Consider the following 21,202-nt stretch of genomic DNA (forward strand, 5'->3'; position numbering starts at 1 on the left):
TAGTAACTATATAATGCCATGTTGCTGTCTCAAAAATAAAAATATTAAGAGTGCAATACTTTTAAATAAGAGAAGCTGATCTTAAGTTTAAAAAGCATGTAATATAATGTGGTCTTTCTATATTATGTCTTTCCTTTTCTTGGAAGGGCAGCACAAGCAGATATCAAGTGTAAAAAAACATCAGAGTGAGGATAAATTGTGTGGAAAAAACTGACTATAAATTGTAGGGTGGCCAACATTTAAAGAGTTTGAGAGTATGGTAATTTTAGTCTTGATTGAAGAACATTAGCTCCATGCATATACTTAATTTACATGTTTCTCCAAAAAGGTACATTTGTGATCTAAAAACCCACAGGAAATTGAAAGTAACCATCTTAGAAGTAGTTATGAAAGATATAAACAATCCTCTTTCTTCTCATAAAGTTACAAATAGTCTATATTCTGTGGAACCCACTCTGGCCTAGCTATACATATATTTATACCATGCCATAGAAAATACATCCCATCAGAATACATGAAAGCTGTTGTATATTCGATGGTATTACATCCAACCTTCCCATCATGCCCTGCATGCATGTCACATTCGATAATTTATGTTAGCCATTGTATTTTCTATGGCATGTTGTAAAATAGTCACGTGGCACTCTCTGGTGGTACACCATGGAATATCTGACTTATCACTTGTATTTTCTTGGTATGTACACTCGCCTAAAGGCTGGTGTGTATACCAAGAAAGTTCAAGTGACTCATGAGTTATTCCCACAGGGTGGAGACTCCCATTTGAAAAGGTCAGGGATGCTTGTCCTCTCGCTTAGGGGTAAAAATCAAGGATTTTGGTCTCCATTAGGGTGTTCAGGACAAAATGCCAGTATTTTCTGTATCCTTAAGGACGCAGTCAAAGTTAAGAGAATAAGTTAATCATAAAACGCTCTCATTTCTGTTTTTAGGTTTAATTTCTGCCTCTCACTCAAGTCCAGTCCACTACCCCGGGCTCCTTTCCTGAACAGCGACTGGTTATCAAACCTATTCCATTTTAAATGGTATCTTTTATGGGTCAAATAAAGCTTGAGCTACACCCAGATTGGTCTCCTTTAAAGGTTTAATTCTAATTTTCTGACAAGCATCCCCAACCTTTTCATATGGGAGTCCCCCCAGCATTATTCCATAGTATAACACTCAAAAACGTCACATACTACTATATGTACATTATTAAACGAGCAGGAGAGCTGTTATGGGAGAATATTGCCCCAAGCTGTTGAAATTGTGGACTGAACAAAGCGAGGTCCATACAAAAAAGACAAAGGTCAATATTCTCCCAGTACCTGTATGGTCCCTGAAACAAGCTTGGTTAATGAGAGATTTATTACATGACAGAAAAATGTTTATTCATGTTTGACAATCTCAAAAGAAAGAAAGACAAGACAATTTAAAAGAAGAAAAAGAAAAAGAATTTGCCACAGTTGAGAGTAATTCTTTTGAGAAACTGAGTAAGCCACAAAACAACAAGAAAATTGTCAAATTATAGAGATGACAAGAAGTAAGTTTTTAATAGACAGTAGAGATGCAATATGATAGAAAAAGTATATATATGCCAACAGGTGCTTAAGAACAAATCCACTATAAGAGAGTGTGAACGCATTTCTTACTCAAACACTTTTAAAAAAGTGTATTCAATTTTATTTGATTGATTGCTGAGTATGTCATTTGTGCATGAAAATAACCTGAAGAGCAATAATTTTGTAATTGCAAGAGTAATTGGCATATTATTATCCACCAGCATGTGTTTGAATGTGCCTTAATTTTACAATCCTAGGTGCACAAATTCCGTTCCCTGAACAAAGCCTACCAAAGAATGTTCACAAAATTAAGCACCACATAATTATGTAAAGGTCCAACTCGTCAAACTACAATGTAAATCGACATTGCATGCAAGGCAATACTAACATCCTCTTGTCTGTCAATACCAGAATCATCATCTGATTCGGACATGTTAAATTTGTTTCTCTAGGATGTCAGAGGCTTAAGTTTGTCTTTCCGTTTTAGCGTAAGAAGATTTGAGTAACTGATGAATTCACCGCCACTTTCGTTCGCTGTAATGTGCGTGAAATCACATCTCCATTTTAAGATGTTACAACTTGCAGTAAGAGATTAAAAACAGTTCTTTCTGCTGAGACAAGATCTATCGAGATCTTGTGACTTTTTTAGTCGCAAGAATGAATTTTAATTTGTTGCCACCCGTAACGTTGGTAATTAGACTTCCTTTCAAATCAACCTCAACTTATTTATAGCAACTTCAAGCATTCATTTAGAATTGTGAAGACTTGTTTACATAACTCAGCAAAACTCTTTCTGTTGAGTAGGTTTTCTGCAGTTAAATTCCAATTCACGACGAGGTGACCGTGGGAAAAGCCAGAAATATTATCCGAGCTACGTTTTTATTGTACTGTTATTCTCTGATTTGACAAAAGGATTAATTAAACTTTAATGCTAAAAGCACTTATCTGTCAAAGTCGACTGACGTAAATGTTATGGATACGAATAAACGCTTCATGGGTGTAAAATAATACATTCCAAAAAAGATTTAAAAACAGCCTCTCAATTTTGCACACAATCTTAAATGTAAGCTAAGCTGTTTCAAGTAAACCGGGAGTATTATAAACATCACACATTTGATTTATTGAAGATTTAGCATTCCGGTCCACTCGCTTACGACTGATCAATATTATATTCAGGAATTACTAGAAATAGTGAAAACAATTCCATACCTTTGCTTTAATCATTTTCCATTTATGAGCTTTTGGACTTTTGGCGAGTTCCGCCTCTCTCTCTGGTGGTAGTGTCATCTTTTCCTGTGTTGCAAACAGGTAAAACTTTAAGAAAGTTGAAAGAGTAATCATGACTTGTTTACTTATCGTGCGCCGCATAAATATAACCATCAAAGCTCTTGAACAATTTTGAAAATAAGTTGAATTCAGCTTACCAATAAAGTGGAAAATCTTCGCTCGATTTCCTCATCATCAGGCAATTCTTCGTCAACATCAAACTCTACGATCAAAGGTACAAAGTTGGAAGTTTGCAAAGCTGGGAAAAAGTTCGTAGGGTAAATATGAAAAGCGCCCGTGAAAGAAAATATTAGACTGGTTTCATTGTGGTTTCACATGGCGAACAATTTAACTCCGCTCCAGTACAGTAGAAAGTTCATCTTTGTTTTGAATAAATGATTTCACTTTTACGTCTGTCACAAAAGGGAGCTAGCAAATGAAATAACAGGAATCTTTACCTGTATCATCTCCACCTGAGGAACTTTGAGACACCGATACAGCGCTGGAGGACGATCTCACTGAATCGAACATGCTGAGCCGGGATTTTCGAACTTCGCCGTTCTTCGTTTTATGACTAAGCTTAGCTTTTGCATTTCCAACTCGATCTTGCACCATGCTGTTATCTATCGGGCAAGCCGGTTCGCCACAAAAGGATCAAACTGAATACTCCAATTAGGACTACCGTTTGCCGTCTGTTATGGTTTGCGTCGATTCACCTTTGACTTCCCTGCAAGAGTAGGGTTAGTACAAAATGATGCATGGTTGCGGAGCAACTTGGATTATATTGTCACACTAGAACCTTCTGAATTTTGCAACGATTGACATCAATGACTTTACCATGGGAATCACTATGTGCTTTTTGAGTTATTGAAATCTGCAACGCTTTTAAACTAGTCTGGTGTAAAAATCGCGTAGAAATGACAAATATTGAAATGATCTGTGACGATGAATGTACGTCATAACCCTACCACCTCTAAAACAACTTACGATAAGATTAATGCCTTTACGACATGTGTGTTCATTTAAAGAAGAAAGAAACAATGGCATTTTCGTGTAGGAAAATTACGAGAGTGTATCGTCAAATTGCAATTGAAACCTTAATTTGCGATCGAGTATTTTAAATTAAGGTTTAGTTTAATACAAGGCAATAAGGTGAAGTCGACAAGAATTCCATTTGCTTCATCGTAATTTCTACGGCATAACTAAGCCTACCTTTCCGTATTGCTTCCGTTAGTATAAAATTACCAATACTCGACATTCTTCGCACATATTTCAGATTCGAGAACTTTACCTTCATCTCCCGACTTCTCCCGACTAAATTAGGGTGCGTGACTTTCAAAACAACCAATCACAAAGCATGATTTTCCGCGAGCGCGCGAAAGAATCCTTGAAAAATAGAAATCATAAGATATACCTTTTTGAAAAAAATACTATATCTTCCCCCTACTATAAAAAAGGTCTTTTTCGAGTTTTCGCTTTTTAATAAAAAACCGGAAGTGGCTGATCAGTTTCGCACACACATCCCAAAGAGGAAGCGAGGAAAAAGCAATCTAACGTTCTGCCGACTACCTCTCTCTTGAGTATTACTAAAGACCACTAAAAGATTTGTGGGCTACCTTGTCTACAAGTGTCTCCTTCTAGTCTTTCTTCTCGCAAAGAATTTTATTTTAACAAAGCCCTTTCATACCACTGTTTGCATGTAGACTTTAAAATCCTGTTTTATTAAAATATGTCATCCTTCCTGCTTCGCACACCGGAGAGCTTTGAGTGTCTACACGCAAGCTAATCTAGCACGACATCGATACAATAATCTGATATTTTTTTCTTTCAACACACAGATCTATATTAACAACAAAATCAGAATTCACTGGCACACAAAAACAAAACTTGAGAAGTGATTGAGCGAGCTAGGAGAATGTATGTTTTGATGATTGGCACAGTAAGCAATTAACTTCAACTTACTTTCTTTGGATTATTGTCTAAGATAAGTAAAACTATTTTTAGTGAGCTGTGGAAATCCCATGAAGTTTAGGGGAACTCGAAATAGTGGACTGAAAAACGGAAATGTATCATTAGTTCGATACATGTACGCAGCTAGCTGGAGTTTCCACCACGATCTTCAAACAGAGCTTGATTTTGAGATGTCATTACTCACGCAATCGGCAAATTTAAACGATTCTGTCATCTAAAGCAAAAACACATCCGCAGTCGGACCCAGCGAAGCACCTTGGGTGGTCAGACTAACAAGTACCCTGAAAGGCACTCCGGACCAGACGTTTTAATATTCGACTGTACGTACAACATCACAAACAACACGGCAAACTCTACATCAACTGTTTGATCCGACATGAGCTGTTGGGCCGACAAACTTGTCTGACTTGCTTCGCTTCATGAAAAATGAACTCAACACAAAATAGATCACACCAATTGTGAACTCCCACAAAGCTAATTTTATTCGTGGCCAATGATAAAAGTACAAAACTCAATTACATCACATTATGAATTTCAGTCAACGAATGAAAAATTATATGCACACGAGATAGCTAGTGCTCCATGTTCCAGTTATTTTTAGCGATTTCATCGTCTAACTGTTTGTTCCATTCTGGATGTGCTGCGGCATACTCATCAACCTTGTGTACAGAAAAACAAAGCGTTTAGATTGGCTACAAACCTCTTGTCCGGGCCTCTTGCTCCCTCATTTATACATGAGAGAAAAGGAAGACTATTGCATTAGTCAATCTCAGCAATGCCACAACCCCACCCCCTCCCTCAAGGATAACCCTCAAGCACGAGCCTTTTAGTCTGTAAAAAAAATTGTTCAAGCGGTTCAAATGCCCAGTAGTACATTACAAAGTCAAGACGAAATTATTTATTCTTCCCCCAAAGTAATCAAGGGCAAACCATTTTATTTTGTGCTACTTTTCAAACGACTCCTTGACAAACTCGATCACGAGAAGTTAGTTGGAAAATGCTATGAAACAAAGGGCCCTTTCCACCGATCGAAAAATCATCAGATTGTGACTCAGTCAATTTAAAATAGTTGCTGATACATTACAATATAATTCAGAGAGAAAACTACATCATCCTTAGATGGTGTCCATGCGGGTCCTCTATCCTGGTTGAATTGGAATTTAGAGATGTTGGTTTTTGTGGAGGGAGGTAAACCTTTGGAGCAACGCGAGAACCAACAACAAACTCGACCCACATATGGTACGGAGCCGGAATCCAACCCGGCCACATTGGTGGGAGGCGAGCGCTCTCACCACTGCGCCATCCCTGCTCCCCAATGATATGAAATTTAATGACATAAAATAACTAAGAAGTAGTGTAGTAAATAGCACAATCGGTGTAATTTTGATTCTTTTGTGACATACATTTCCAGTGCCAAGATTGAAGAACACCGTTCCAATGTTTCGAGAGATATTCTGTTTTAGAACATGCAGCAGGTTTTAATCTATTTAATTAAAAGTATGCTTACTGTCATTTCTTCGAAGGGTTTCAGTGACCTGATTTCCTGCAACTAAAGAGAAACAGATTTATTATCAGCAAATCATCCCACATTGTAGAAGAGTCACTGTCTTAGATGGTTAGTATGTCACGCCACACAACCTCTGCTTCCTCAATCTCTCTTGCTCGTTTGGTTCTATCTTGATTTTTTTTATGGCGGTTTTCTCATATTTTTTTTTTCCCGCTGGAACTCTTTCAAAACAGACTGTGTATCATTTCCGTCTTGTGTGCTCGTTTTTACGCCACCAAAATGCACAAAAGTTGAACCCAACAGTTTGAGTCCCTTGATGCACATGACCTCAACAGCTTCAAGCTCCTCATCTTCAACTTTGCCTTTGGGATCTCCGCCAGTTTTGGTACCTGCGTTCTCTTCTGTTACACCAGGACATGCTCAAAATCAGCTGTCCATGTGCTTTACTTGCAGTGTATTGCTCACTCATTTGGTGTTCCCTCCCTCCCTCCCACTCAGGTAAGAATATCTTCCACACACTGTTTCTTCACAGTGCTGTGTTGACAGGTGCCTGGGGGTGGGCTGTGTCTGGGCTGTCATGGTGACCTCCTTGCTGCAGAGGAGATCTCTGCTCTCCCCTTCTGGTACCTTTAACTAAAATTAAAGAATCTACCCTCTAGTATTTCAATTGGCTCAGAGTTCAATTACAAAACCTTCTCTAGCTAGACAAGTCTAAATTTTTACTAGTTTGTGACTAATTAGCTACTGTATTTTCTAATATTCACAGCTGAACAGTTGTCACCACACAACAATATACAACATGTACATGTTGCTTATGGAAAATCTTTTACATTACATACCTCAGCTTCATACTTTGCAATCTGTTCATTTGCTAACTTGACCACTTTTATTGAATGCTCTTCCTGTGAAGGTGAATTGTAAAAATATATGACATTATAGTTGAATTTATAGTGGTGAATGCACACTCCATTTATCATTTCAGTTAATGTTTTGAGCTCTTTTTAAGCAAAAACTATTCTTGTTTGTAGTTTGGGCAAGTGCTGACTGAGATGACAAGGCCAAATGATAAAAAAAAATTACTAGAAAATAAGTGCCCCAAAATTTCAACCAAGTCCTCTGGCTTATTATTCCTGAGGAAAATATGTGAGGTAATGTTGTCTGGTGATGTCACTACCTGAAAACCAGGTAGTGATTTTGATTGCTTTTTATAATTTTATTTGCATTATTGCATAACCATTATTGCTTGTGTTTATGTTTATTTCAAGGTGGACTCTAAAAGTTTTAAATTCACTGGATAGAATGCTTGTATAGAGTTCAAATTCTGACAAATTCTGTTGTAAAAAGGAAAATGAATACCTCAAATCTACAGTTTCTACATCATTTTCAATTTTCCTAAGAATGCAGTTCTAATCAAACTGGAAAGCCTGTTGGTAACAGGTTAGCAGTGTATGTGGCCTACAAAGGCAGTGACTTTCCTAATAAAAACTACTTGTATTGTCGACAAGTTCAATGCTTTGTGTCCAGGAAGATAATCTTTTAACTTGTTGTTGTATTGATGGTTAGGCAGTAAATTCCTGAGTAGAAAATTATCCTTTTCTTGCTTCCTTTGTATCGAATAAATGACTTCATTGAAAACAAAAAGAAAGTGATAAAGAGTGTATTTTGTTCAAGTTGTGAATTAATTTGACTGCTAGTACAAATCAAATCAGAACCATTCAGGATATTCCATGCAATCCCTTCATTTCTCAAGCATTTTATGTCAATTCACAAGTAACAACAACTCTGTATTAAAGGACAGAATCTCGTTTCACACTATGGAGGAATTAAAGTAAATGGCATCAGCAGATGACATTAACAGCTTGTTGGCTCAGAGGTCTCTTGATAGAATAGGTACCCAGAGAGGACAGCTGAAATTCAGCCCCAAGAGTCCTGTCGCCAATAAAGCATTTTCTTGAACTTCCAGAATTGAATTAGTACACTGGCTAGCAGCACCCTAAAACCAAGTCAGTCTCACCAGCCCCCACCCACCCCCTACTCTCTCCCCCAAAAAACTAGCATGACTAACATTTAAAATCAAATTAATACTCCAATAATTTTATCTCCTACAGAACTCCAGCCTGCAATTTGAATTTCCAAAAAACTTCATATCTCGCAATTCAAATTCTTCCATTATGAGAGCTGTTGCACTTCCTTAACATATGTTTACTTGCAAAACTCACCAGTTCCTTCTCTTTCTCATTTATCTTTGGTGTTTCAACATCTTTTGGGTAAGGTACAGTTACTGCTCCATACTGCAAATTAAACAAAAACTATTGATGTCAAATAAGACATAGCTTATTCAACAGAACCAGTTTATAAATGTGATTTACTGTTTTCAAATATGTGCTTATACAATGTCACCTTTACTCAGTAACACTCAGCAGATCAATGCATGGACCTATAATGTGAATGAGCACATTGCTTTCTACATATGACAATAGCAAATTTGGTCTGGTATACTCTGTCTGCGGTAAAGAGGTTACGCCAAAGTCACCAATGCTAGTAACCAGTGCTTATTCCTACTGCTCCTGAATACATACAAGTACGATGCCACTGGTTAAAGTGCCCATACCATAATTTTTTTAATTTTCTCACATGAACGTCTACATCAAAAATGGAAGTTCTTTTGACTTTGTTTATGATTTTTTAAAAATGCTCAAATTAGCTGACTGTCATTTTGGTACACCACTTGCACTAGTCTTCTCTCAGTTCTCTCAGTTGTAAAGGACTGGTGATATGGGTTAAGGAATATGTGACTCGCCCATGTCATAAAGTGAGCCCTTGCTTTCCTGATCAGCAGAAAAAGTGCACCAAATAAATGCAGGATCCATAAAATCATGAAAACATTCACGTTTAGTTCAAATAGATAAATGTTTTGGGAGAACTTCCTTCTTTAATGCAGACTTTCAAATGAGAAAATAATAAAAAATTACGGTATGGGTACTTTAATACTTCCTAGCTTTTGTTAGATGCAGTGTACACTATATCCTTATAACAAAATCTATTTATACTCCTGGGAGGAGAGGGGCATAGTATTTTGCTCAAGAATACAACATACTAAACCCAGCCCATTGGTAGATCCAGGATTTTTCTTAGGAGGGGTGCACCACAAAGGAATGGTGTAATTGACTGGTGAGGTAAACAAATTTTAAAAGCAAATACAACCTAATACGAAGAAGGCTTCATCTCAGGGGGGATGCACACCCCCTGCACCTTCTCCCTAGATCTACTCCTGCAGCCAGTACTCAAACCCAGATCACTCAATCTTGAATTCCACTCACTAGGCAGTAAGCCATGCTACTTTCCACTTTGATAGTTACCTTATTTCAAGTAGAAGATAGTATGCTTATCACTGGCTCTGATAACATGCTCTCTGTATCAAGGTAAAAACAATAGATAAATTGATGTTTCAACTTACAGCTTTCCTGAAAGCTTCAACCATTCCTGGTTTGGATATATTCTTGGCATAAAAGTCCCAGTTAATAGGTTCAGGTTTGGCTGAAATTGAATCCAAGCTAGGGAGAAAAAAGAAAGAAGAAGTTACATAATACAGCAGGGCTTTAAAGTATAAGTTGCATGCACAAGCTTCAGTGCTGTAGAAAATATTCAATTGTCACAGCCAGGCTTACAACTATATGGTGTGATTACAGCATGGGTCAAAGGCATTGCAGCACCCACATGCTTAAAATGTAGGTAGTATACAAGTAGAGTGCATGTAAGGTGTGTGTAAAATTCACTGTTCTTGTAGTTACACGAATTTGCGTGTAATTTCACACATATGCATGTATTTAATTGGAGGAAGAAATCCTTTGTTATTCATACATGCATTTGCATGTATTTTGCTAAACAAAAAGCCACTACTAACTTGTATTTGAAACGGGCAACTTTCAGTGTTCACAACGAAAAGAAGTAAAATAAAAATAAGCCAATAAGCACTGCATAAATTAGCCAACTTGCTCGAGTATCAATGAACAATAAATATCAAGCAAACATTCTTTCTTAATCTGTAGCAGCCCCCACTTCTGCTAAATTTAATTCTTTACTAGGGACTCTGAGCTTCAGTTATGTTGAAACTTGTGCGATGCTCATCACAACATAATGAGAGAGAATAAAGAGAGAGAAGAGAGAGTAAAGGGTGAGGCCTTTAAGGGAAGTCCCCCTTATAGCCCTAATTGTCAAGGTAGTCCCTCTCCTAAGCCCAGTTCTCCCATGGATAGCATTACAGTTCACCATACAATCACGATGTGAGAACATGGAGATTGAAAATGCAATAAAGTTGCTTGGGCTGTGCATGTGAGCAAAATCTTCCAAGGCTGCGGCTGTGTTCTAAGAAAATTTTCAGGGAGCCCTACAGGCTCTCAACCATTGCAGCTAGGCTACCCAGCCCAACAGGTTGCTCACCCAAAACAATTAATTCATTGCTAATTCATCTACTGCAAGACCCACGTGGACATTACATTCCATGCTACTAATGCTTTTTGTTTTTCCTATTTTCTTTCATGGACTTTTCTTTATCTGACAGTCCAGGATTTCATACGATATCCCAGGATCTTGACCCATCTCTTAATAATTTTCTTTAGCAACCTATGTGACTCCCATTAACAAAAATTAATGAAAATAAGTGATAATTACTGAATGTTTTGATTACTGTCAAGGTGATTGTGGAAAGTAAGTCTTTTTTATGAAGTCCACAAAAATATTTACTTGCATTAAGAAAGGAAAATTACATTTTTGTGTTTAAATACTTTCCCACAGGTGGAGTCTGATTGCACATTAAGACTTGTTTTCAGATGTCTTACAAATAACATCTTGTGCACCAAACAATCACATTTATTCTTACATTTCTTTAGGATGAAAAACTGCTTAATAAGAACCTCAGGGACATGAGATGATGAACACTGTTTGTGGCCCTTAACAAATTTAGCCACCTTCATAAACAGGACTTGCAGGATATTTTCAAAATCACCTTGACAATGGTGTCACAATGACACCGAAACATACTAGGTTCTTATTGCTTATTTTCACTTGTTTACGTACTTCTAAATCTTTACTGATAGGAAAAGGTCATCTAGTTTGATGAAGAGTTCAACTTATTGCACCTGTTTATTTGTGGAGAGTTTAAACTTCTCAGAAAGTCAGCGAAAGCATTGATAGGACCTTTAAATAAAAAATGTGTTTCTATTCATGTAACTGGCAGATAGAATAATCACAGTTTTATATTGAGTGCATGTGTGTTAACAGAACTCTATAGTGGCCCACAACCGTCACCGCAAAATAAAATTTGTCACAGCAAATTAAAATTCATCACGGCAATTGAAATAAACTTCAAAACAAATCCAAATTACTTCCGGGAAACTACAAACACTCAGGGCAAAAACAAAAACAATAATTGTCTTACCGTATTTACCCGCGGATAGGCTGCACTTTTTTAACAGAAAAATGGGATCAAAATTAGGGTTGTGACTTAAACACGGGTACAAGCATTTTGACACTTCATTAATATGCACAAGATCTTAATGTGGTACACTAAATTGGTGTTTTAATGTTCGCTTTAAATTGTTCCTTAGTCACAACACATACAGCTAAACTTTAAGTCCATATCTACGAAGAATCTTGATTCTCTCTGCAGCAATGAGCGCATCAAGTTTTTTAACATGTCTTTTGTTTGACGATGTCCAACACAGCTTGCACAGAATAGCCATTCCTCCTTGTGGGCCTTTAGAGTGCTTCCTTTTCCCAGTTACTTTGCAGGAAATTTCATCGCGGTTCTCAATAAAATAGGCTGCAATTCTGCTGAATTCCACTGACAAATGTCCGACAATTTTCTTCTCATCGATGCTGAGTTCTTGATAAACAGCCACTGCAAACTTGTCATCTTTGTTTGACGCTTCTTGATCAGTCAATAACAAATCACCAATTTTGGGTTTCCAACTGCTTCCATAAACATGCTAACCTCTGATTTCACTATCCATTACATAAGTGTGTGTAGCTCCACTCATTTCTCCTCTTTAATTTGTGAACTGTGGCTTCTAATTTAGGATGATCTTGATCTTTCACATTCGATTCATGTAATGCGACGTGACAGATGACGTGCACATGCTTGCCAATCTACATGTATGCAACCATAGTAATGCAAAATTTCTCATCCAATCAAGTCCGATCACATCAAACTTCAAAGGCCATGTTTACATTGTGTGAAAGTAAAATGTGAAGTCATTTCTAGCAAATCATGAAACCAAAAGGTTCTTCCAGGATATCGTATACAGCACGCTTCAAACTTACCGCTGTTACTTATGCCATAGAGAAAGGAAATCAAGCAGCAGCACGCCAGTTCCAAGTTGACGAGAAGAACATTAGAAGGTGGTGAACGCAACAAGAAACACTGAAAGGTCATCCTTGCGACCAGAGAGCGGCACGCTATTGCCCAGCAAAATTTCCTGAATTGGAGAAAGAACTGAAGGAATGGATTGACGAGAAGAGAAAGGCTGGTATTGGAATTTCCACCACAGTCATCCGTCTAAAAGCAAAATCGATGGCAAAAGCCAGAAACATTGCTGAGAGTGAGTTTCAGTACATTGGTGTCATCGCTTCATGGATTGACATGACTTGTCAATTCGCCGGAGAATGACAATTTCACAAAAACTGCCTGAGAACTTTGAGGAGAAACTTCAGAAATTTCAAGCCTTTATTATTGCTGAGTGAAAGAAGTACAAATACGAGCTCTCGCTGATTGGAAACGCAGATCAAACTCCTCTTACTTTTGACATGCCTGCAAATTCTACGGTGGACTTAAAAGGAAAAAAAAACAGTGTCAATCATGACAACTGATCATGAAAATGATCGCTTCACAGTGATGCTAGCCTGCCTAGGAAATGGAACAAAACTTTCCCCCCCCCCCCCCTCCTCTGTGTGTTTAAGCGAAAAACTCTACCAAAAGATTTAGTGCTGCCACAGGGCATACATGTTCGCGCTCAAGCCAAAGGGTGGATGGACAAATCATTAGTGGTTAAAGAGTGGTTAAACACGGTCTGGTCCAAAGTTGGCGGACTTCTATGAAAAAGAAATCTCCTTGTCTGGGACTCCTTTAGAGCTTACTTGTGTGACAATGTTAAACAGGTTTTGAAAAATTCACGTACAGATGTGGCCGTAATACCGGGCGGGATGACAGGTCTTTTACAACCGTTAGAGGTAGGCGTGAACAAGCCCTTCACAGACAATTGAAGGCAATATTGGAACAAGTGGATGCTTAATGGAAACCACACATTCACACCAGCAGGCCGCATTTGTAAACCTGACCTCAGCCAGATTTGTCAGTGGATTTTAGACAGCTGGAATTCCATTTCCCCTGACACCATCGGACGTTCATTTCTCAAATGCTGCATCACAAACGCACTTGATGGTACAGAAGACGATATTCTTTGGCAAGAAATGGACAAGTCTGATCCCTTTGCTGATGATGACGGAGTGGAGTCAATTGTAGATGAAGGAGGTGAACTGTTCTATGTTGGTGAAAATGAAGTTTCAGTCTTGGATGTTAACAAACAGGAATACCGTGACATTTTTGGTAAAAATGACGTTGATGAAAGTGATTTTATTGGATTCTAATTTTGATATACCACAGCGTTACAATTCATTTCACTCGTGTTTGTACATAAGGCGCACAAACTTGCCTTTGATTTACTCTGTATATAAAATGTCAGCAAAAAAGTTTCGGTTTACTGTTTGAACATTTCCACATTTGTATATATGGTTAAAAATAAACTTGACTTGATACACATCAGCTGCTGTTGATTTAAGACTTCGCTTTGCCTCGACCTCAATAATTTTTTTCCATGAAAGCCAATTGAAAGTTTGGCGTGCGGCCTATACGCGGATGCAGCCTATCTGCGGGTAAATACGGTAATTCAAAATTCATCACAGTAAGGGCAAAAACACTTACGGCAAAAACAAGCATTTTTACTCTTGCCATGACACATGTGCAATAGCACATGAGATTTACGTCATTCAAGATGGTGCCAAAATGGTAGTTGACCCATTCAAAGAATTTTGCAAAGCTTTCGCCGTGCTTACAAAGACACCCAGGAGGTCACAGGAACCTCCACAAATTAGGTAGCATTCTCCTAAAGCCAAATGACAATCTGTACTAAGGCCATGCTTCAACTTTTTTTTTCGTGAACCTTTTACAATACGGCAGAGTGTTATTATTTTTAGCAGCCACTACATTTTAATGCACTTGTGATACCACAAAAAATCATTAATTTATTAACTACTTTCTAAATTTCAACATCACTTAGAAGTTTTTGTTCAAGATTACCAAAATAAGTCTAAAAATAAATGAAATTTACCAGTAGTTTAAAGTTAAGTGATCACCAAATCTTGATAAAATGAAATTGCTAACAAGTCATGGTTCAATATAGTTTACTCATGTTAATCTGCAGACTAAGCTGAATAAAAATTTGTGTACACAAAAAAGTTCGTTTTATGTAGAGATTTGCATGCTGCATCATTGAGAAAAACTTCAAAAGTGAACAATCAATTTGTGTGTTATGTGGAAACATATCTTTCTGGAAGTAACGCTATCAATTTCAACCACAAATATAATGCTACAATAAGTCACCTGCATAACCAGAGTGCTGAGCAGCACACAAGAAATCCAAGTGCCTGGTCTGGCGACCAGAATTTTTTTTGTGGTCCAAGACCAAATCTTGGTCACCTGAGGCAACCAGGCACTGCTAGTCAAGAGCACAGGCTGCCTTGAACCGCAGTGAATGTTGTCCAAATTACATGCAAAACGAGTACAAACGTACAGCGATATAGAATATTAGTCAGTTATTTGTACAGGAGAAAACCCACTTAACAGATTGGTGTGCATCAGGCAAGACAGTCACACTTTCCATCCATAAAATTCACATCTCTGCAGTGCCATGTAATATCCTCCAGTTAACAAATTGAAGTCAGTTTTTCATGTGTCTGTCCTGTTGTTGATCATGAATTTCGTCATAACATTGTCAAAGTAGCTGTGGATCCACAAGGCGATAGCCGAGTGGGTCCGCAGACTACTTTGACAATGTTGTGACAAAATTCACTTTCAATAACAGGGCAGATGCATAAAAAAGTGACATCAATTTGTTTTATGCGATAACAAATTATTGTCAAGTTGTCCATTCTCGCTTGTTGCTGCATTACATAAATTATAAAATTCGTGCGTCTGTCCGCTTATTGACCAAAAAAGCAAAAACAGAAACAAAAACACAAAAAAGACAAAGAAACTCGGCCAATGAACGCGCGAGAATTTCTGCAGTCATCGTAAAAATATTTTTACTCGTTGTTTTTATTTGACTCATCCTATGCATGGCCTTATACGTCTTGTATTAGGACAAGCGCTCAAGAACTATTTAAGGATTACATAATGATAAAAAGTTGTAGGTTCTCTCTGTTACTCAACTTAAGTTCATTCTTGAGCTCATATTTCGCGCATAAACGGGTCATGCCGATATCTTGATCATGATCAACACAACTTACCTCGTTTTAATAGTCTCATATTTCGCTCTCATAGCACTCATATTCGGTCTTGCCTCATGAGGAACTTTTGTAGCAATCTTGATCCAATCTGGAACATACTGTCCAATCCTTCTAGCTGCCATTTTTCGACAAACCACTGATGATGGACCGGTTAACACGACAATCTAAGATGGCCGCTGTGTTAGGTGTACTGCAATGCACTCTGGGTTGGAGAGATAATCTAGCGGGGTGATAGTTAAATTTCCCTTACCAGGGTAGTCTAGTGGGGTCGTACTACAATCATTACTAATATATAAAGTAGTTTTATAACCCACCTTTTTATCATCAAATTAAGACTATCAGAAAAGTACTTTAGAAATTTTTACAGGAGTTTAAAAAAACCGAATTGATCTTCTAAATTTTTTCCTCCTGGTTCGGGATCTAAACTGTCTCCCCTGCCTCCCGATGCTGGTTTCAAATACGTCAAGAAACGAGGCGCCTGGTAGAAGTTGGTCTTCACGGTGAGTGATTTGGACCAGTGAACAAATCTACATGTATGTTTTCACGGGGAATTGTCGTGATTGTCCCGATCCGATCAGGTATCTATTGTGTATGAAATACGCATCTGTACCTCTTTGCTATGAGTGTGGATAATCTGAGGAAAGAAAGCACAATTCCGATAACAGAACGATCAAATGAACTAACATCTGGCATCGATGTCGCCACTGCAAGTGACATTGTGAGAACTCTACGTCAATGCGACTCGCAAATATTCTCTGGTTGGAAACACTTTCCAAGTATCTACGATGAAGAGGTAATCACTGCTATGGACAGAATAGCACAGAAAGCAACAGAAATGTTAAAAGACAGCAGTGGTGAGACAGCCATCGTCTTGAGTGGTTGCGGTACTTCTGGAAGGCTCGCGTTTATCTTGGCTCAGAAGTTTTCGCAGCTTGCCAAAACTCAGCAGTTGCCAGTGTGCTATGAATATCTTATCGCAGGGGGAGACATTGCTCTATTTACATCCCGGGGAGCATCTGAAGATAACTGGAAAAAAGGCCAACAAGATTTAATAGAGGTGTCCCGTAACAAGAAGAGTGTCTTGTTTATTGGAATAAGTTGCGGTCTGTCGGCGCCTTATGTAGCTGGCCAGTTGGACTACTGCATGAGGCACCCAGATATCTTCTTTCCTGTTCTTATGGGATTCAATCCGGTCAACCAAGCAAGGCAGATTATTCTAGAGGGATGGGATAAGTCGTTCCTTGATGTTGCCACTGCGCTAGGAGGTAAGAGAGATTTCCAAGGAGGGAAGGCAAAAGTGGTGGGGTAAAAAGGATGGAGTTTAATCCTCTGACGTTTTGGTGAAGTTACATTGCAGAGTTTTTTAAACCCAATGTTACATCCACATGCTTTCATAGATCTCTCAAATCTGCACTCCAGTGCTTTAAAGAACTTGTAGTGAAACCCTATTACAACCTAAACCGAAGGCATACTAAGCTTACATATAGAACACATTTTCTCTTTCTATACAGAATTTAACAAAATCATCCTCAATCCAGTTATTGGCCCAGAAGCCATTACTGGTTCATCACGTATGAAAGGAGGAAGTGCCACCAAAATTCTCTTGGAGTGCATATTATGCAAAGCTCATGCCACACAAGCCCAGCCTGCAGCATTGGTAGTTAGTAATCTACCTCAAGTGCTTATGATGTATGAGAGAATGTACAGGATAACATATCTCGGTTGTCACAGCATATCCAGAGCTATTAAACTCACTGCAGAGAGCTTAAAGAGCAATGGTCATGTGTACTACATTGGATGGGGGTCATTGGGAGTCATGGGCCTATTAGATGCCTCTGAGTGTGTCTCTACATTTAGTGCAAACTTCAATGATGTTAGAGGATTTCTACAAGGAGGTTACAATACACTTGACAACAAGGAAGGGGAACTCTTACTTGATGGATCAAGAAAGCTGTGTATTTCACTGGAAGATTTTCAAAGCAACGTCTTGCCTGAACTGACATTACATGACACTGTAGTCTTTATTTGCTCTGATAGTAAAGAAATTGAAAAAATCCGAGTAGTTATCAATCTGATGGATGAGAAAGGAGCACATGCAATTGGCATCATTTCTGAGAAGGAAGTTGCATTAAGCACTCTTTTCACTGAGTGTCTTGTTCCAGTCATTACTAGTAATTTATCTGGACAGAAAAACCTTTTTGAAGAATTTCATTCTATGTCAGTATTGTTTGCTGATTTTTTGAAAGAGTGTTTTGTGGAAATATCTGTAAAGTGGATTCTCAATGCAGTTTCAACAGGGGCTCATGTGTTAAAAGGCAAGGTTTTTAGAAATTTCATGATTGATGTCAAAGTTGGGAACAATAAGTTGTTTCATCGTGCAGTGTCTATAGTTTCAACCGTAGCTAAGATTGATAAGGTAGGAGCAAAACTTGCTGTTTTGCAAGCAATATACAGAGTGGATATCATAGATGATGTTCTCTGTCGACAGGTTTCTGAACATGTGGCTTATGGCACTGTAATGGATCAAGTGGTGCCTGTTGCAGTGCTAGTGGCCACAGGTAAGTTTGATGTCAGCTCTGCTGTGGAAATCTTAAAAACAAACACCATTTCTCATCTACTTAGAAATCTTGGTCTTGCGTATTGTACTGATCTAATAGGATCAAGAGTCACAGATATTCAATGAGATTTCAAGTTACTAGTAAATCACTATGAGCTCAAAAAGGGATTTAAGTCATTCAAATAATTCAAATGAAAAGAGACAATGGAAAACAACACCGCAAAGTCTATCCATAATTTTTTGAGGGGAAACTTCACTTATGAGACTCAGATGCAGTTGTTACGTTAGCTATATTCTAGTGAGAGACGATAACTTTTCAACTCCATGATCGACATCAAATTTTTCTTGGAAATAGTGATACATGTATCTTCATGAATAAACTGTTGCCTGCATCATGCTATTCACCAATGTCTGATGACAAGGATTACACAACTACAACTGCTCTGAATATTGTACTTTACTTGATGAAGACCAAATGAAGAAGAAAAGATTAAAATAAGTAAAGGATGAACTGGTAAAATATTAATTTAGTTATAGCACCGCAATGACAGTAAATAACAAAGGTACATTACGCACTCAAGGTAAAACAAGGCATTGTTTTCACAAATTAGTCAAGTGGTTTTGATGTAGTGGATAAGCCATGCCAAGTACACTACAAACAGTGGACAATCCTGATCTCTCTACCCTCAAAGAAAAATGAAATTGGTTTGACAAACTGGGAGGTTAAGATATTGAGGACTGCGGTGAAACATACTAGGGGAAACGGTTTTTGGTTTGAGTTACTGGGAGTTTCAAGAAACTGAGGGTTTGAGAAATCTTATCTCACAGCTATAAATAGTACAGATGTGCTGCTCATTTCTCTGAAGCAAGCTTGACACAATTTGCAGAGGTGAGGTTGTTCAGTACATTATGCTGGCATAATTTCAAGCAGAATAGTGAGGCAAAAGAATTTGGCACAATAGAGCAAAGTTTCTTTTACTCCTCAAAAGTCAAAATAAAAATGATGTTGACAGAGAGGAAAAAATACTGAAATCATTGACCCTACTGATGCAGCCCTCATCTGCTACTTCTGAGAGGTTCGCATTGTTGAAGATCTCATTTAAAGTTGACAGTTGAGTGTTATGTAACCATAGTGGTATAGTTCACCACTAAATTTACTTTCTTGTCAGTGGCCAAAACTGACAATGTGGTATAATCTCACACAGGCACTATCAGACTGTACAGTATCTCTCTCCTCCTTATAGGTATAGAAATTCCCCCTTGAGAAATCCCCATGCAAGGTGAGTGCAGGTGCAAAGTTGAATGGATTGACATGTAGCCCATTTCCCCTCTTGTTCAGCGAGTTTTCCCCACCTGTCAAAACCTCCTTCTTGAGCCTAGCAAAACGCCTTGGGGGGCCAAGACCCGGGCAGGGGTTACTCCCAAATAATAAAAGGACAGGGGTGCTGTCATACCTTTTAGGGGTTAAAACACAGGCTTCCCAAGCTCAAAATATGTGGTGTATGTGACAGCTTGTGTATATAGAGAATTGTATGGTAAAATCACTGATCATAAAAAAAAAAATTGTGTAAATAACTATCTCATTTGAAATAAGACAAATAAAGTTTTCCTTCCTCAAATGTGTCGTGCACCTTTCTTTTGTGCCGATTTTAAAGCCATTCTGATGCCGTTTAGTGGAGTTATTGGAAACCGTTATCTCTCCTCCTAAAAGAATGGAAAGCTTTCCATTCGATGTTGACAAAATCTGGATCGCACTGGATCAGATCATGGATTGGATCACAGACCAGATCACGGATTGGATAACGGATTGGATCACGGATCGGATCACAGAAAAAAAAAAACAAGGTTTAAAGGAAAAAAAATCCAAAAAAAAATCAAATCCTTTATAAGATAATGATGAATAAAAAATGAAAGTGGAAAACTAAAATATGTTAAATGAAAATAAGAATCCCGAATTTGATGCAAGTAATGAAATGTTAATTACAGAGTGACAAGAGGTCATTTAAAGAGCCACATTAATGCCTAATTTAGGACGAATTTAAAAAATTGTAATGAACAGACAGATGTAGTTATATTTGAACGTTAGTTGGCTTGAAGCTTGCATGAACCTCCCATTCTCGTTTTTGAAATTGATGTTAGTATCAGTAGCTAATTCTTGGCTACATTTTCATGTCATGTGAGCGTTACAGTTAATGAGACAACTTACGTACAAAAGCTCAAGGACATGTCTCACTTGCTTTAAAGGAGCTATGTCACGGTTTGCGCATCTTGAAAAAACTAGCCTAGTTTTTTCAAGTTCGTCATTTGCAGTCCTTGTTAATCTTTGCCATCTTTGCCATTCTCATTCCATTTTGATTTGTTCTTGCCTCTTAAGTGTTTTCCACCCTAGAACAAGAGCATTTCAAGATTTTATTCTATTTAAAGGCAACTCTTTGTGACCCTAAAAATGACTCTAAAAATCGTGACGTAACTCCTAAAATGTTGCTTATTCTCGGGTTGTGTTATCATTCAGACTATCAATGTTATTCCTAGAATTTTTTTTTAAAACAGCTATATTTCTTTGAAATACAAATGGTTTGTTTCATTTTATTCCAGTGCGAAACATCGTATTCCAAACTCACATCTTGTAAAAGTATAGGCTTGTCTCAAAAACGGAAATTGTATGAAATCATTAGGTGTTTAATTTGTTTAGTGTTTTTAGTTTTTGTGTTTCGATTATTACCATACTGACTCGTTTTAGGACAGTTTACCTTTGATATTGTAAAGGAATAAAGGAATATCACA

General features: G+C 37.8%; 3 protein-coding genes across 6 annotated transcripts in view; 1 reads left to right on the forward strand and 2 right to left on the reverse strand.

Moving 5' to 3' along the window:
* LOC145489629 (formin-like protein 3) overlaps nt 1-4,655 on the reverse strand; it is a 35,821-nt gene extending 31,166 nt beyond the window's left edge. For 2 of the 4 annotated variants that reach the window (XM_081468640.1, XM_081468637.1), the window contains exons 1-3: nt 3,281-4,655; nt 2,981-3,045; nt 2,766-2,849 (exon numbers count right to left, since the gene is read on the reverse strand). In XM_081468640.1, the coding sequence (XP_081324766.1) occupies nt 2,766-2,849; nt 2,981-3,045; nt 3,281-3,437 (306 nt within the window). In that variant the 5' untranslated portion in view covers nt 3,438-4,655. The remainder of the gene's footprint in view (nt 1-2,765; nt 2,850-2,980; nt 3,046-3,280) is intronic. The other 2 variants (XM_081468639.1, XM_081468638.1) reach the window with 2 other exon arrangements.
* Nucleotides 4,656-4,681: 26 nt separating this feature from the next.
* Nucleotides 4,682-16,047, reverse strand: LOC145489696 (ATP synthase peripheral stalk subunit d, mitochondrial-like). Its single transcript, XM_081468734.1, has 6 exons — nt 15,862-16,047; nt 9,758-9,854; nt 8,520-8,591; nt 7,140-7,202; nt 6,301-6,342; nt 4,682-5,452 (listed from the first exon to the last, which is right to left on the reverse strand). Exons 1-6 carry the CDS (start codon nt 15,981-15,983, stop codon nt 5,366-5,368), a joined length of 483 nt encoding a protein of 160 aa, XP_081324860.1. The 5' UTR covers nt 15,984-16,047; the 3' UTR covers nt 4,682-5,365.
* Nucleotides 16,048-16,144: 97 nt separating this feature from the next.
* Nucleotides 16,145-20,175, forward strand: LOC145489637 (glucokinase regulatory protein-like). The gene is made up of 2 exons (XM_081468655.1): nt 16,145-17,126; nt 17,373-20,175. The coding sequence occupies exons 1-2, from the start codon at nt 16,481-16,483 to the stop codon at nt 18,542-18,544; spliced, it is 1,818 nt and encodes a 605-aa protein (XP_081324781.1). The 5' UTR covers nt 16,145-16,480; the 3' UTR covers nt 18,545-20,175.
* The last annotated feature ends 1,027 nt before the right edge of the window (nt 20,176-21,202 follow it).

The sequence above is a fragment of the Orbicella franksi genome, chromosome 6 (assembly GCF_964199315.1).
Source record: "Orbicella franksi chromosome 6, jaOrbFran1.1, whole genome shotgun sequence".
NCBI lineage: Eukaryota > Metazoa > Cnidaria > Anthozoa > Scleractinia > Merulinidae > Orbicella > Orbicella franksi.

Bases quoted from the DNA above. Each gene is read 5' to 3' on its own strand.
- LOC145489696 (XM_081468734.1), bottom strand. From the start codon at position 15,983: ATGGCAGCTAGAAGGATTGGACAGTATGTTCCAGATTGGATCAAGATT. The intron at 6,343-7,139 runs GTATGTAATGTA...GTTTCTCTTTAG, and splicing joins TTGCAAAGTATGAAGCTGAG to TTGCAGGAAATCAGGTCACT. The intron at 5,453-6,300 runs GTAAGCATACTT...TCTGTACACAAG, and splicing joins AACCCTTCGAAGAAATGACA to GTTGATGAGTATGCCGCAGC.
- LOC145489637 (XM_081468655.1), top strand. From the start codon at position 16,481: ATGAGTGTGGATAATCTGAGGAAAGAAAGCACAATTCCGATAACAGAA. The intron at 17,127-17,372 runs GTAAGAGAGATT...CTTTCTATACAG, and splicing joins TGTTGCCACTGCGCTAGGAG to AATTTAACAAAATCATCCTC.